Source organism: Equus asinus, chromosome 24 (assembly GCF_041296235.1).
Source record: "Equus asinus isolate D_3611 breed Donkey chromosome 24, EquAss-T2T_v2, whole genome shotgun sequence".
NCBI lineage: Eukaryota > Metazoa > Chordata > Mammalia > Perissodactyla > Equidae > Equus > Equus asinus.
In genome coordinates this window covers 51,837,687-51,854,899 of record NC_091813.1, presented here as the reverse complement: position 1 = coordinate 51,854,899, position 17,213 = coordinate 51,837,687, and the positions used below count along the sequence as shown (strand labels likewise).

Genomic DNA, 17,213 nt, shown 5'->3' with positions numbered 1-17,213 from the left:
GTTGAAACAGCCGAGCTTCAGGCTGAACGTCTAATTGTTATGTCGCAGAGGTTCAGAGAAGAATGTTCAGCCAAGTTTGGTCTGTTTTGTGAAAGTCAGGCCCCTGGTGGGGAAACCTAGAAGCCTGAAACATGCCATGGGGACTTTTGGATGGACGCCCCTGAGGATGTTGACTCCACAGTCCCTACGGCACCCTCTGGTCTTGCAGAAGTACTCCACCCTTCCCTAATAAGTCACCTGTGCTATGCTAGAGATGCTGCAGAGGCTGCTACCCCACCCCCTCCCCCATCCCCTCAGACAATAACTGCCTCTATCTACCTGGGAAGGGAGGAGAGAGACTAGACACCAAAAATGTAAGAATTGCTAGCATGTACTGACAGGATCCAAGGGCGTGTTACTGGGATTGGACTTCCAGAGTGCTGATCAAGGACTAAACTCTCCAGTTAAAAGAAGGAATTTCAAAGTGGAAAAAATAATCCAGCAACAAGTTGTCTATAAGGAACACACCTAAAACATAAGGACACAGGAAATATGAAAGTGAAAGGATAGAGATACAGTGGCCATACATTTTCCAAAGGCAAGCTGAGTTAGTTAAATTCATATCAGAAAACGGGCTTGAGGAAAAAAAAGCATTATCAGGGAGAGGGAAAGCTACTTAAATTCTTAAAGAATCAACTCACTGCAAAGTTAAAATAATTCTTATCTTGTATATACCAATTTAAAATAGCCTCAAAATATAGAAAGCAAAAATTAATAGAACCACAAGAAAATTATAAAAAGCAATCACAATAGTGGGAGGTGACAACAAAACTTTCAAATAGGAAAGAAGAAAGATTTGAACAGACAAGATTGTTTTAAAGTACAAGTTAATAGGGTATTTGATTGTAAAAGACCTCTGGCTTATAAATAGGAAGACAGATGAATGGACTGCAAGAAGAAAAATTACATAGACAAAATGTAAAACAGACGCTAAAACTTGGATTCTATGCTTTGGGAAGGTAACATTTGCAATTTGCTAAAATGCCAGCAGGGGGCAGCAGGTTCCAAATGTGATATTCTACTTCCGCCTATTGTTAGAGCCGGAAGGCTTTATGAAGATTATCAAATAAAATACTCTTTATTATGAGGAAGAATAAACTGAGGACTAGAAAGTTATATCACTTGTCCAGGGTCATGCAGCTAGCCTCAGAGCCGGGACTCAATCCGTCTCTTGAGTCTACTTTAACAGGCCGCATCCAAAAAGGGAAAGGGGAAATAGAGATGAAATCGTCAGCTTTTCAGGTCCTCCCAATAATTATCTGTATTTCTCTTAAGTGGTGCAAGGTTTGCTGGACCCTAGGATTGATTCAGTTTTGATTTTTTTAAATGATGGTTGAGCTGGATCTGAATATCACTAGAAATAGTTTTCTTTGGTTGAGTGGCTGGCTGGTAGAATTCAGGAACTCCTGAAGTTACACAGTAGATTCCCGGATCCTTGAAACTACTGCATTCCCCCTCCCCCATGCACAAATGCCCAACTCCTGTGTGCGTAAGTCCCGTATTCTTTAGGAAGCAAGCTTGCAACAAGGATATTTGTGACATTTGGGGAGGTGTCATTCTCACTCGGTGCCTTTAATGTCATCCTCCCCACTGTTAAGGGTATTGTGAGCTCTACCAGGGGTTTTAACAAATGGCTTGTCGGCTTCTGAAAGCAAAAAGACAGTAGAACTAAGAAAAAAAAAAAATCAAAAACTGAATTTTTCAGGGGAAAAAGGCAATAAAATAGATAAACTGCAGGCTAAACTAATCATGAAAAAAGAGTAAAGGCAAACGTAAAAATAAGAAATAAGGGAGAAATAGCCACAAAAGCAGAGGAATCTAAAAGAATAATAAAACACTATTTTGTTCAATTCTATATGAATAAATTTGAAAACTTTTCTAAGCGAATGTAACTTATCAAAACAAGTTTTCAAATCTAAGCAGATTGCCATAGAAAAAATTGTCGGAGTGCTGCCCCCCTCAAATCACCACAATGTATGATTTGACAGGGCACTGCTACCAAACCCTTACAGAGCAGGTAGTTCCAACGCCCAGCAAGAGAAGAACCTAAAAAGTGAAGAACACTTCTAAATTGTTTTTGTCAAGCCAGTGAAACCTGACAAAGACTGACATAAAGAAAGAAAACGAAAGGCCTGTCTCACAAAGGAATGTTAATGCAAAAATCCCAAATAAAATGTTATCAGCGCAAATTCTGCACCACTTTTAATGCACTCATACACCATAACCAAATATTTAATATTAGGACACCTAATGATGTAATTAATACATGGCTGGGTCTACAGAGGGGTCCTAGGGAAGAAAATAATTTGCTTCTAAGTCTGTAGATGCTGAAAACATTGGTCAAAAATTCAACATCCATTCTTGGCAAGGGAAAAGGAATAAACGTATGCTTTCTTTACATAATAACATATTCCTCAACATAATCTATCTCTGCCCCAAACTCAGCATCATGCTTAGCAGGGAGATACTAGAAGCATTTAATATGGCAGTGGAGATACTGCCAATGGAATTAAGTGTACGTATAAATACTGTAAAAGAGGTTGCCCCAGCACTATTTGCAGACATTATGATCACACTTCCAAAAACCCAAGAGAATCAACTAAAAACTACTAGGAAGAATAAGAAAATTTAGGAGCTGGCCCAGTGGCACAGTGGTTAAGTGCACACGTTCCGCTTCGGTGGCCCGGGGTTCGCTGGTTCCAATCCCGGGTGCAGACATGGCACTGCTTGGCAAGCCATGCTGTGGTAGACGTTCCACATATAAAGTTGAGGAAGATGGGCACAGATGTTAGCTCAGGGCCAGTCTTCCTCAGCAAAAAGAGGAGGATTGGCAGTGGATGTTAGCTCAGGGCTAATCTTCCTCAAAAAAAAAAAAGAAAATTTAGTAAAGGAGCAGCATATAAACAGAAATTAAACAGGAAGAAAAAATATATATAATAGCTAATACCAACATGGTACTTACCATGGGTCACACACTGTTCTAAGGGTTTTACATGTATTAACCCTTGTAATCTTCACCACAACCCCATAAGGTATATACTATTATTATCTCCATTTAGAAATGAGGAAATGGAGTCAGAGAGAGGTAAAATAACACTTTCTTGGTCACACAATTGGAGCAGAATTTGAACCCAGGCAGTCTAGTCCCAGAATTCACATTTTTTCCACTAGGGCTATATTGGCTCTTGATATGTTAAAGGAGGGGGGGGGAGGGTGGGACCATTTTCAATGACAACAACAATGAAAAACAAGCACAAATTAAACAAAAAATGTGCAGTATTTATATAAAAACCATTTAAAATGCCCTGAAAGGATGCAAAAGAAGTCTTGAACAAATGGAACGGTTTACTATGTTTTGCGTACACGTATAACTGATAAAAATACAAATTACATTAGGAAAAGAATGAATGAGAGGTAAGGCATACGAAAATGTGAAGCATAGGAAGATCATGCTTGGAGGAAAGAGGATAGGTAATTAGAGGGGCTTGGGATATTAAGGGAGAATTCTTTACACGTGAGAACACGTTTATAGGCTGCGAGGAAGATATCAGTTGAGAGGGAGAAGTTGAAGATGAGGAAAAAGGGGGTGATCGGAGCAAAATCTGAGATGATGGAGGAGGCAATGAGAATTGGGTCCCAGGAGAAGGTTCCCGACACCTTTCCCATGGACACAGGAGGGAAGGAGGAAAGGACTGGAGTGGACACAGCTTTTTTATGGGAAGACGGATGAACAGGCAGTTGTAGGATCTGATTTTAATGACTTTTCTAGGTGAAGGAGGTGGCAAGATCTCAGGGTAAAGGGAGAGTGTGGAGAGTAGTGTTGCTTTGGAATAGTTGCTGAGGGGGATGGGAAACGAAGCCCATCAAGGATAAGGGAAAGGGTTGAGGAGAAATGGGCCCCAGGTAAATTGGAAGCTAAGAGTTTGTAAGAGCCCTGGTGTGAACAGTTATGCAATATCCTTCTGCTGCTGTGAAGGAGATACGGAGATGATATCCTGAAGGGGGCTTAAGCTGCTGGGGCCTCAAGGTTTGGGGTTCCTGGAAAGACAGTGCAGTGAACATGCTGAGACAAGACAGTTCAAGTGATGGATGGGGAAGGAAATGCAACTTAAAAAGTTTAACAACCAAAGGAAAATGACGGGATCTAGGCATTATTTTTTTTCTTTGTTTTTCTTACTGAGGAAGATTCACCCTGAGCTAACATCCTCTATTTTGTATTTGGGTCACCAGCACAGCATGGCTGATGAGTAGTGTAGGTCGGTGCCCAGGATCTGCACCCACGAAACTGGCCTGCTGAAGCAGAGCAGGCGAACTCAAGCCCTAGGCCACTGGGCCAGCTCCCCCATTAAATATCTTAATGAAATCAGTGAATAAGTAGGATGAAAGGTAATGAATCAGAAGATTAGGAGGTTTTGAACAGAGGCAGAACTATTAAGATTTCAGAGCTGGAGTTTTTGCTGATAAGAAGAGTGTGGACATGTGTGAAGGTGGTTTAAAATGGAGTGGAAGACAAAAAAACCATGCCAGTGACCATGTTGGACACTGAATTCTCCAACATGACTGTAGGGGAAGAACCGAGAAGACCTTGACCTAGTTGGACATCCTCAATGAATGGAGAAAGTGGCTTGGAAGATATTAGGTGCAACAGAGAAGACAAGATGGGAGAGTAAGGCGGCATGCGTATCATGAAGGTAGAGAGTTTTGAATGGAAGTGAAAGAGTGAGGATGGAAAGGGAAATGGCATCAGGAGGAAGGTGTGCATTCCCTCCGCGCCACAGCGAGCACATTGGTGGAAGAGAAAAGGTAACCTCCACTTGAAAATGACTCTAAGGAAAATGGTGTTGGAGGACAGTTTAGACTTCAGGTTGGGCAGAAAGAAAAGCAGTTAATAGGGATTAATCACCTACTGTGTGCAAAACACTATGATAGAAATCAGACTTCACAACAGCCCTTTTATAATCATTTCCACGTTAGGGATTAAGAAGTGGGTTTAGAAACCACCAGTGTTAGAAGATAAGCTGAGGTATATTAAAAATTTTAAGTCTATTTGAGCATTCATGGATTCTAACAGGGTATCTCCAACCCGGAAGCGGTTAGGAGCGCCCCTCCAGAGGCACCAGGGGAAAGACGTAAACAAAGTGCGGAAGCAAATCATTTGATTGGCTGTAGCTCAAAGCCTAGTTGGCTGTTTGTGATTGGTTGTCCTTACCGTTTAGATTTCCTAACCTTGAGGCATTTACAAGTTTCGACTTTGGTTTGCTTCCGTAGGCCACCACCGCTTTAGAGCCACCTCAGTCTAGGGGCCTCCTTGTTTAATTAAACAGCAGTAATGTGCTTGAGATGGGTAGTTAAAAAGATGAAATCCCAGGTGAAACGAGTTCTATATGGTTCTAAAGCCTGTGCTATTTGCAATAGATACACCATCTCCTGCCTGTTGAGGAGACATCATCCCAGCAAGATGGCAGAACAGGTAAGATGAAAACCTGTCTCTAAATTCCTAGGAATGCTATGTAAAATAGAATCAGAATCCTTAAAAGGCCCAGCTCATCTCAAGAAACAAGGAGAAATACCCTGGTGTCAGAATCAAAGAAGAAATTGAAAAACAGAAACACTGGAGCGTCTGGGCTGGGGAGGGTTTCAGCCACTCAGATGCTGGGAATTCAACCTCCATGACGGGATAGGAGACAAGATTTGGGGTTAGGCATGGCAGGGAGTTGGAACAGAGAAAAGGTGAACCCCCCCAAAATCTTCCCGATAAGACAGTGAGACAACAAAGGAGGAATGGCCCCGGATGACAAGGAAGTCTCTTCTGAGAAATTAAGAGCCTGGGCCTGTGCCTCACTCAGGTTTGGGTTGAAATTTTCAGTACAGTCTAGGAACCACCATCCAAAAGTTAAAATGAAAACTGATGCCGGGCTGGCAAGATACCTGGTTTAGGGTTGCCAGATTTAGCAAATAAAAATACAGGACATAAATAATTTCTTAGTATAAATATGTCCCCAGTACTGCACAGAACATAAACTAAAAAATTATTTGCTGTTTATCTAAAATTCAAATTTAACTGAGTATCCTGTATTTCATCTGGTAACCCTACCTGGTGTACCTGACAGATACAAATGCAAAACCACCGGGAACAGACATTATTATGAGATTTTCACAAGGAGGGAAAAGCCCCGCTAAGAAAGGTTTCAAAAATTTGAAACCAAACAGAGAAACATGCATCATGAACGAGGATCAGTAGAAACAACAAACAGGACGGAGCCTCAAGAACTTGTGACCATTCATTCATGGAACAAATATCTATTGAATACTGATCTAAGTGCTGGGGCTATGCAAGGAACAAAACAGACAAAAATCCATTCCCTCAAGTGGGAGAGAGATAATTAGCAAGAAAATAACTAAAAAATGCACTCTGTATTAATGATAAATGTTAAGGAGGAAAGTAAAGCAGAAAAGGAGATAGAAAATGTGTTCAGGGAGAAATCTACAGGTTTTGGAACCGGAGAGGAAGGAAGACTTCATGGAGTTTACATCTGAGTGCAGACTTGGAGGTCAAAGAACAAACTGAGCAGATATCTGGCGAAGAGCTTTCCAGGAAGAGGGAACAGCAAGCGCAAAGTTTTCAGGATGGGTGTGTCCCTGGCATGTTATAGCCAGGAGGTCCACATGGCTGCAGTGGGGTGAACAAGGTGGGGAGAAGTAGAAGATGGGGTCAAAGAGGTGACAGCATGATGGGGGTGCAGATCACAGATCTGTCCTGTCCGATTCAGTAGCTATCAGCCACATGCAGCTATTTACATTTACTAAATTAAATTAAAATTCAATGAAATTAAAAATTTATGCCTCAGACACTCTAGCCACATTTCCAGTGCTCAGTAGCCACCTGTGGCTAGTGGCTACCACATCGAGAAGCTTGGAGAACATTTCCATCATTGCAAAAGTTCTACTGGACAGCATTGAGAAATATAAATCATTGTCCAGACTTTGACTCTTCTCTTACCCTAAATGAGATGAACATAACAGAACGATCAGAAAGAGAACATGAAATTAGTGTGTTGCAAATGATTAAAAGAAGGAACAAAGCCCAAGAAAATACCAAGACAGTGTAGAAAAGGGCAGATTTGAAAAAGAATCAACAGACCGAGAAACTAAAAAAGAATTGAAATCAAAACCTCAGTGGCTAAATTAAACAGCAGATTAGATAGCAGAAGAGAGAATTAGTAAACTCGAACATAATATGTAATCTTAGACAGTGCTTCCTGTGGGCCAGACAGTGCTCTAAAACCTTCATTTAATCTTCACAACAGCCACAGGCAGGTGGATAGTATTGTTTTTCCCCAAGTAACAAGCAAGGGAACAGGCGCCGAGAGATTACAGCTTCGTGTCCAGACAATCTGAAGTCTGTGCACTCACCCACCACGCCATATGGTCTCCCAGGAGTTTACCCAGATGCAGCCCAGAAAGATAAAATGATGGGTAATAAGAGGGATCAAGAGATTGGGAGGGGTACAATGAGAAGGTGCAGTAAGTGTCCAGTGAGTTCCAGAAGGGGTGAGTAAAGAGAACAGCAAAGAGGCAAGTAGTATTGGAAAAAATGATGGCTGAGAATTTTTCATAGTTGATAAAGATGAATCCTGAGATTCAAGAAGCACAAGTCCCAAGTAATACGAATACAAATGAATTCACAACTGAACACATGGTAGTAAAATCGCAGAATACCAAAGGCAGGGTGAAAATCTTTAAGGCCTGTAGAATTTATTCCCAGAACAGGGAGAGGCTGGGAGAGAGACCATAGCGGAAGAGATCTGTAGCGGGTAGTGAACATTGGGGTTTGGGTGCAAGGAAAGCGCTGAGTGACTGGCTGGGCTGTGTTTGCAGCAGGGACCACCAGCAGGACTGGATTCAACCCTAGCTTCCCATTAGCGGGACTCAACTGCTCCCAGGTCCTGGTGGAGCCTAGGCATGCTCTCTTGAAACTCAGCTAAGTACAGGGGAACATTGCTCTCAGAACCTTCATAACTATTTCGTGCCTGAATGAACACAAGAGAAGCATTTTGAGAATAGTGAGGCCAACCAGTGGCGACACTTGGACTGCTGAACTGATGTATCTATGAAAGGCTATTGTGAGTCTATAGTTGTGCCCCTAATAAATGTGATTTCATTTTCCACTAAGAATCCAAATCAAGTATAATAAACACAGAACAATCTCTTACCATACTTTCTAGATGTTTTCTAGGCCGATCATAAATATTAAATAAAAGTTTAAATAAGAGTAATAAAGTTCAGATCAAAGTTTCAGCTGCCTCTATGGACAGTGTAGTCTTGTCTGTCAGGGTAGATGTGTTCCAGCCACAATTATAAGTGACAGAACGCAATCTTTGCCTCCCAATAGGATTTGATAACATAGAAGAAACCAGACAATTAGAATTATCTCATTCTTGCCTTATCATATGCAAAACAGTGAAAAAGAAAGACCTAGTCTTTTCATGCTCTTATCCTCTAGTTGAGGCTTGGCAGTGGGCAGCATGTGTCAGACCTGTCCACTCACCCACTCTGGTCCACAGTGAGGCCATCTTAAGGAAGTGCTGTTCCAGAATAAAGTACTGTTTTCCCCTTTCTGTCATGATTACGTCATGAGTTCAGAGAAGAGATGTGATGGATGAACACAGCTCCATTGTAAAGAAGGCTACCCTTAGGAGCTATACAAGTCTGTTCTTACGGACTCAGATTTTAATACTAAAATGCTACACACAGCTCACTAAGGGCCTGGATCAGAAAAAAGGCCTATTATAGAACAAACACTTTGATACATATTGTCCCAATTAATCCTTATCTGTAAACCTTGGAAGAAGGCACATTAACATCATTTTTACACATGAGGAAACTGAGGCTCAGGGTTATATAATGACAGACTGAGTATACAAATGGATCATAGCCAGACCATGAATAAAAAAAGATCTGTGACCCACAACCTACAGCAGTAAGCGCAGGAAACCAACCCCTTATCCACAGTCACCAGCCCGGAAAGCCAACCCGCTATAAGTCAGACTGGTAGAGAGTCAGACCACTATCTCTGGTAACAATCAAGGAAGCCAAACAATAATGCCTGCAACAATCGACCCCAAATTGCTACATTTGATTAATAACTGACAGCTTCCCTCATTTTTGTCCCTGCTTCCAACTTCGGACCAACCAGAGAAAGCCAAAAATAGACCCCCAACCAATTAAATAGGACACCCCACTTCTGGTTAATCCATCCAGCTCCTCCAAACAGCGCACACCGGAAGTCTTCCCTTTTTCCACTGTAAAGCTCTCCCACTCCTCTGCTGCCTTTGGGTCTCTGCCAAAATGCAAGTGATGGTGGCTAACTCCCCTGCGGCAGGAAGTTCGGAATAGCCTTTGTTTGTTCTTATTTGGTTTGTCTTCATCTGTTTCCACAATAGCTGGCCGAAGATCCCTCCGCTATCGTGTGGCAGATCAGGATCTGGAACCAAGACCTATCCCACTCGGAGCCCCTGTTCTTTCCACTGTCCCACTTGCCCTTTAATGAAGACTGAGCCTCAAGCGCCTTCAATAGCCAGCCCAGCAAGCAGGGCACCAATGAGAGGCAGGGGCCCTTTGATTTGGCATAGTTTATTGTAATTAGTATGCATATAAAACCATGTAAACGCCACAAAGTAAACAGTTTACCCTCCCCAATAACCAACAGATAGTCTCCAGGACATTCCAGCACCCTTACTATTTTAACATTTATATGTTTCACAGAAAGCCATAATCATACAAACAGGATTACAATACATTTTTTAGGGAAAGGATTTTTTGGTCCACATTTTCTGTTAAAACACACACACACTTTCCTCTTTGGCAAAAGAGGTTAAACCCCCCACAGTGAACAGACAAAGCAAACTCAGATAAAAACCACTTCATATGAGGTACAGCTGAGGTCTGGGCTCATCGGGAAGGACAGACACAGACTCAAGGGGAAAACTGTTTCTTACAAAATCAGTTCAGTTCCCAACCATCTCCGTAGAAAAGCTCCACGCAGATCTGGCCTGGGTCACTTTTGTAAGAACCCACTTCAAATCACTTTTCTGTTTCAGAGTATAATGTGCTATTTCTGAAGAAAGTCATGAAAAGCGTGGGCCTCTGACCTCAGCAATACTTTTAACCTGAGGTACAAAAGCCTCGGACACAGTAATTCAGGCTGTCATTGCCGGGCCACCTTCATTCAGTTTGTTGGGAGAGCAGTTTTGGTTGCTCTGAAGTCTCAGCCTTTGGCTTGGCAGACAGTTTGAAAAGGTGGACTTGCATGTGAAAGCCACACGGTGTCTACCAGGCCCCAGGTGAGGAAGAGGCAAAGTGTGAAGAGGCCAGCCCCTCAGGCCAGGGCAGTGAGGGCCCCCGGCAGGCCGCAGCAACCTCCTGCTCTGTGCCAGCCCTGACAGCCCCCCCACATCCCCACCCAAAGTGGAGTCTAAGGAACAGGAAGCTGCCGAGGTGGTTGTGCTTGTTTGTTTTTTTAAAAACTATAATCATAATTGCTAACAACCACTCTGGTGTGCTTTTCATGCTTCAAGTAATTTCATTCCTTCCAGGAGAACGTTAACAACACTCTTAGTTCTAGTTATCAAAGGAAAGGAAATGAGCCACACAAACAAGATTAAGTTTAAACAGACCTGCTGCTAATACAGTATCAGATAAATTATATTTAAAAAGTGAGCATACTATTCTATATGTATTTGCAACAGCTGCATTCTCTCACTTAACCTCTGTGCGGAACGAAAATCTGATAAAGCTAACTTAAGTTACTTTAATTCTTGTTAAATACAACTCTGTACAGATTGCACATTTTACACCAAAGCAGCTCAATATCACAGTTAGGGAAATGAAAATGCCATCTGAAAAACCAACAGACTCTTGCCCTAAGGGTCAGAACAAAACCAGCTGCACAACGTTGTAAACAGTAGGAGAGGTGGTCCCAAGGATTCCACCGCAGGATCCTAGTAAATTGCACGCACGCACGCAGACACGCACACTTGAACCCATCTCCCTTCTTCCAGTGCCGCACAGCCCGACGCTCAGTACCACAGCAGGTTTCTTTCACATTGTGTTCACAAAAGAGCGGTCATGGCCGTCTGGTTGAGGGGTCGGAGGCAGTCTCTGGGGGTCGAGTAAGCATCACCGGTGGTGGGATGCAGCTGTGGCTTCTGATAGTTGGCATCAGCGCGGTCCGCGGTTACGCAGCCGCTGGCCTTGGGCTTATCGTAGCCCGGGTCCGCGGGCGCGGGGCTCTGCGGCATCTGGTAGCCCGCGCTCGTGGCGCCGGCCCCGGCTGCCGGGGAGAAGCTGCCAGAAGACAGGGAATGTTTGTGCGCTGGCCTGAGCCCCGGGACGCGGTAGCCGCTCTGCGCCGAGAAGGTGTGCGCGCGGGCCAGGTGCCGCTCCACGATGGGCGTGGCGTACTCGGGCTCGGGGTTGGTCAAGGGCAGGGCGTACTCGTGGCGGCCGGCCGGGAGAGGGCGGTCATAGTGGCTGCCAGCCTCGGCGCTCGGCCCTGCCTCGCCCGCCTCAGTGTCCATCGGCCGGAAGGTGGAGCCCTTCCTCGTGACTGTCCCGGTGCCAATCATGAGAGGCTGCTGGTAATCTGCAATGGGAAGAGCAGACCAGACACATTTGTGCAGCGCACTGATACACCGACGAGCCAGGTGTTTGCAGAGGACGTGCTCTGCTGAACCAGCTCTCTGCTGATGCTGATAACGTGTACTAGGCACGATGAAAAAGACGGAGATGTCAAAGGCATAGATGCCACACGCAGGGGCTTAGACAACCATACTCCTGCTTTAGGAAGCCTCAGAGGGTCACAGGAACCCCGAGAGGCAGAGATGACGGTTAACCATCTCTAGGGGTATGAGGAAAAGCACTTCATGGAGCTTTTAAACTGGCTCTTGAAATGCCAGATTTTGGAGGTGGAGGTAGTACTGTGAGAAAAGGGAAAAATGATTAAACAACCTATTAACCATGAAAATAATCAAAGTTTGATGTGGCCAGGGTATGAGGGACATGGAGTAGTTTAACAGGATATAAAGACCAAAATTGTAGGTTGAGACCAATGATAAGGATAACACTCACATTTATTGAGCCCTTATTTCTGTGCCAGGCATTATTCTAAGATATTAAGATATCAACAAATTAAATCCTCAATAACAAAAAAAGTACTATGAGGTGGGGACTATTACTCTATTTTTACAAATGGAAAACGACTTGAGACAGATTAAGTAAATTTTCCAAGACCACAGAGCCAGCAGCCAATGGAGTCAGAATTCGAACATATGTCCCAGGTGTGTGCTGTTAACCATATTCTAGAGCATGGAGAGCACTGAGTGTTTTGCTAGGAAGTTTGGGTAATTCTGTAGAAACCTACCGAGGATTCTAAATAAGAGAGTGGCACAGTTAGAGGTAACTCTGAAGGCACACTGAAGAAGGAAAGATCAAAAAATGAGAAGGAAAAAGCAAAGAGAAATGAAACACAAAACTCACAAACTAGGGGACTCATGGTAGCCTTGGAAAGGCCACACTTTGGAGACAGGAACCAGAGGAATTTATTACCAGTGATGTAGGCTATGAGGAAAGAGGGGAGCCAAGGACACTTCCCACATATTAAGCCCAGAAGACTGGGATGCACATTTGCGAAGCTGCTTAGAAAATGAACGCAGGGAGCATATGTGGGGAGGGTTAGGAACGATGAGTTAAGATTGTAGACCCCCTGAGGAACTGTGACACTTGCAGGTAGAGCCGTCCAGCAGGCGGAAATTACTGACTTATTGGGGACTGGGAGGGAAATCTGGGCGTGAACAGCAAAGTGGACAAATACTCAAGGAAGGGCTCTGCTGGAAGTTCTGGAGTGGAGTGGGGGAAACTGCCTGGGGGAGACTGCAAATGAGTGGGTGCAAGAGGGGAACCTGGGGCCTTGTCCATTTAAGAAGCCCAAGAACGACCATGAACTGAGGAGGGGGAACGAAAGGAAGAGGACAGAAAAGGGGTTCTCCCCTCTCCTCGCTTCACCCCCAAGGTAGAACTTGAACTGTCAGGGACAAGGAACAAGGGGATGATTTTGGTTGTAGGGATTCTCTCTTTGCCCCTGAAACGACCCAAGCAACTTCCACACTGGTACCTTTCAGATTTGGCATATGCACGCTTCGCCTGGGAACTTCTGGTTCGGCAGGCCTGGCGCATGGCCTGAAAGCCTGCATCTAGCAAGCTCTCCTATGATGCTGATGCTGCTGGTCCTCAGACCCCACTTTGAGTAGCGAGAAACTAGGGCAGTGCTACTCAAAGTGTGGTCCGCAGACACCTACATTTCAGAGAACTGTTTGTGACAGGTCTGCCAAGAGATAAGCACCCACCTTGAGAGCAAGTGTTTAGAAACTGACAGCAATTTGAGAGAGTAATTTTATGTCCATTGAATATATTTTAAAAAATCAGAGCTTTGTATTTTGTATGTCTTTTTAAAAATTTCATTATTATTACTACTTTATATTGTATTTTACAAAAGTATTTGTCCTCGGAATAGAAATTTAAAAAACAAAAGCAAAAAACAGATCCTTCCCCATAGACGGCTTGGGAAACTCGACTTTCGACACTGGCTTGTCAGGGACACTGAGGCCATCGTAACACCAGACAGGTTCCTTCATCTCCTATCTCCTTTTCCTCAAGGGTGGGTGCTGTGCTTAATTCATCTTTCTAGTCCCTCTTGCCTAGTGCCTTAATCAAAACCTTGGTAACAAAAGTAGATAAATTAAGGGCTTCCAGATTTTAGTGGTACTTCAGTGCCATTGCTCTGGATGTCACATAGCCACTGCTGGTATAAGAGCCTTGGCTGACTGGGGCTTTTAAGAAATATCTGTGTGAGTTTGTAACTCTGTGCAGGGTGCAGAAAGAAAACTTCACCATTACTGATTTATTGAACCCCATCTAAACAAAAAGATTTTACTCTTATGTCTCTCCTGGTCTCCCTTCCCCCCTAAGCAAGTACCTCCCATCTAATAGCGCTGTCACGGAGTGGCACACTTACCTGCCATGTCACTTGTGATGAGATCTAACTTTTGAGTCATCTCCTTTTCATTATCATAGCTGATGGTAAACTCAGCTGACTGATGTCTGGCGAAGGGATATTTAATCTGCTTCCAGCAGTCTGGAATAAAGATAACATGAAGCAAACTAGTGTCTCAGAAGTGCAATGCACATACTCCATCATGCGTTCCTCCGTGAGCCAGAGGGCAGGCTGCCCCTTTGCCGGCTGACCATGATAAATGCACAGCCACCACTCTTCAGGTGTGTGGTGGAAAGAGCATGCTGAGGACATTATGACAACAGCAAACACTATCCCAGACAGGCTGTCCACTGTGCCTTTAAATGTATTTGTGTACACATCAGGTCCCAGCTTGTCCCTATGTTAGCACGTCTGAGCATGGTTTTCCAGAATCTGAACTGACGTGGCATTCATGACCCAGAGGAGTCAACACAGCTGGCTGTTTAAACCCTGTGGAGGCGGAGTTCCAAGTGGTCCTTGAGGTTCTCAGGGCTCCCGCCCTGTTGCCCTCCCTCTGGACCACAGCTGACTTGTTGCTTGGGCATCCTGCATCCTAGGGATTCTCTGGAACCTGAACATGAGTCCTGCCTCGTCTTTCCCCCACTTTCCCAGAGTGGAAAACACAGCGGAGCCTGGAGATGCTGAGAGCTAGATGATGCTCACTTCACAGACGGGTTTTTATAACTTCTCCCTGGTGACAGGCAGTGTGGTGGCCTAAACTCCAGTGGCCAAAAAAATGAATGTTGATAAATGATGGAATGATGTTGAACAAAAGTAAACTGGCCATGAAGACTCTGAATTAAAATAGAGATAGGATTCAATATATTCCTTCCTTGTAGATTTGCTGACTTAAAGGCTAGAGATCTTATTCTTTTAATCATATAAGTGTGGGCCACAGACCTGTTTTTAATCAGCGGAACCTGTCTCTTCCTCAAAGACAGAATAAAACTGTAGATGGAGTTTTCAACCCACCTGTTTTCTGAGCCGTAGCTGATCCATAAGGACTTCCTTTCTTCTTCCTCCTATTGAGACAAAAAATCCTACTGAAAAGGTTTCTAAATGATAAGTACTGTTTATAAAATAATACTTGATACATTCTACCGCTACCCAACTTGTTTTTAAGACAGAAGGAAACATTTTATCTTGGAAGAAGTGATGCTGCTTTTGTATACATAACATCTAAAGAGTCAACATTGTGGTCTTGTGATGGTTTACACAGTTAGAGAAGAAATTCAAAAACGTAAAGTCACATACTTTCTAAGGGCAGCGAAGAGTCCCATTCCAGCAACCAGCAGGGCAAGGAGCGCCAGCGGAAGAGCAACGGTTGTGACGTTTATTCCTAAGAAGGGGGAAACCAGTACATTACAGCAGAAGTGAACGGCAACCAGATTTCATGATCTGAAACCGAATATTGATTTGAAAGGTCATTGGCGGCTTAATATGCGGGCAAAATAAATACATGCTAGGCCTTTACTGATATTGGAAAGCAAAAGGAGAGGACTCAAAATCCTGGCTAAATTTTAGGAAAATAAAGTTTACCTTTTTTTTTTTCCTCCAAAAGTAGTTTCCAATTTTCCCTGGGGATTGACATTTACTCTGAGCTTTCTGCTTGGATCCCATTTACACACCAAAAGTTAGAATTGAGGGGGAAGGGTTAACGCTGGCCTCCCCGCCGGGAGCTGTTCAGGCAGGGAAATGATTTAAGCTCAGCGTGAAGCTCTCGGCAGGGCTGGTGGGCGGGCTGGGACCTGTACAATAACAGAGGCAGGAACCCCGGGCTCCGCATCACCAGAGCTTTAGAACTGTGGGCTGAAAGGCAGGGCAGCCTGCTGACCTCAGACAGCAGTTCCACTTTGCTGCATGAAACACCAGACTGTGTCTTCCTACAACCTTTTCTGCTTTTTTAAAAAAGGAGGGCACTTTATTTAACAGCCACTAGAGCAGGCCCCAAGCTTGTGGAAACTATGCAAACTAAAGGAGAAATGTTTATTCTTCACCCTTCTTTATTTGTGATCCCAGGGAAGAAAATAAAGGGATAACCAGGAGTAGAAATGTGTGGTTCATGAAAGGGCGAGTAAGGAACTTAGAAAGGAACAAAATTTACGTAAATAACAGCAGTGCTATTTATTAAGAGTGGAAATTTGGGAAAAATTTAACAACTTAAATATCCAACCATTAGGGAATGGTTAACTAGATGATGGGATATAGATGATAGCCGTACGAAAATATACTCTAAAGGGGCCGGCCCGCGGCCAAGTGGTTAAGTTTGCATGCTCCCCTTTGGCGGCCCAGGGTTTCGCCAGTTCGGATCCTGGGCGCGGCACAGACATGGCACCGCTCGTCAGGCCATGTGGTGGCGGCATCCCACATGCCACAACTAGAAGGACCCACAACTAAAAAACATACAACTATGTACTGGGGTGATTTGGGGAGAAAAAGCAAAAAAAGACAAAAAAAAAGATTGGCAACAGTTATTAGCTCAGGTGCAAATCTTGAAAAAAAAATCACACATTAAAAAAAAGAAAAAAGAAAATATACTATAAAGATAATAATTGTGCTTTTCAACTATTAATAACATTGAAAAATGCTCATAATACAATGTTAAGTGAAAAATACATGCTACAGAACAGAACATATAGTATGCTACCATTTTGTCTCAAAGCTGTAAATATAGTTGACTGGATATAGCGGAATATGGTGATCTCTAGATCTGTGGATGCTGATTTATGGCTGCTTTTTATTTTCTTATTTATATTTCTCTTATCTTTCCAAATTTTATAAAATTAATATTCAAATTATTTTATATTCTGAAAAAATAAATGTACTTTTAATGTTCATTGCTTGAACAGATTGTACATTTATATGTTCAAAATTTGGAAAGTATAAGGTACAGAATATAATATCTACATTCTTACTTCTGTTCCTTCTCTCAGGAAGCAAAATTATGTTTCTTGACATTCTTCCAGAGACACTGGAATGGACATATATATTCATTCTTTATTTCCCCCTTTTGACACATGTGGTAGAGTGCTACATAGATCCCAGGCTTATTTTTTTAAGTTGTCAATATATCTCAGAGAGCTTT

General features: G+C 43.3%; 1 protein-coding gene across 1 annotated transcript in view; it reads right to left on the bottom strand.

The window, feature by feature from the left end:
• Positions 1-9,653: 9,653 nt before the first annotated feature.
• DCBLD1 (discoidin, CUB and LCCL domain containing 1) overlaps positions 9,654-17,213 on the bottom strand; it is a 63,317-nt gene continuing 55,757 nt past the window's right edge. Inside the window, exons 12-15 of the mRNA XM_044757226.2 lie at positions 15,383-15,467; positions 15,101-15,150; positions 14,111-14,230; positions 9,654-11,683 (exon numbers count right to left, since the gene is read on the bottom strand). Coding sequence (XP_044613161.2) covers positions 11,151-11,683; positions 14,111-14,230; positions 15,101-15,150; positions 15,383-15,467 — 788 coding nt within the window. The 3' untranslated portion in view covers positions 9,654-11,150. The remainder of the gene's footprint in view (positions 11,684-14,110; positions 14,231-15,100; positions 15,151-15,382; positions 15,468-17,213) is intronic.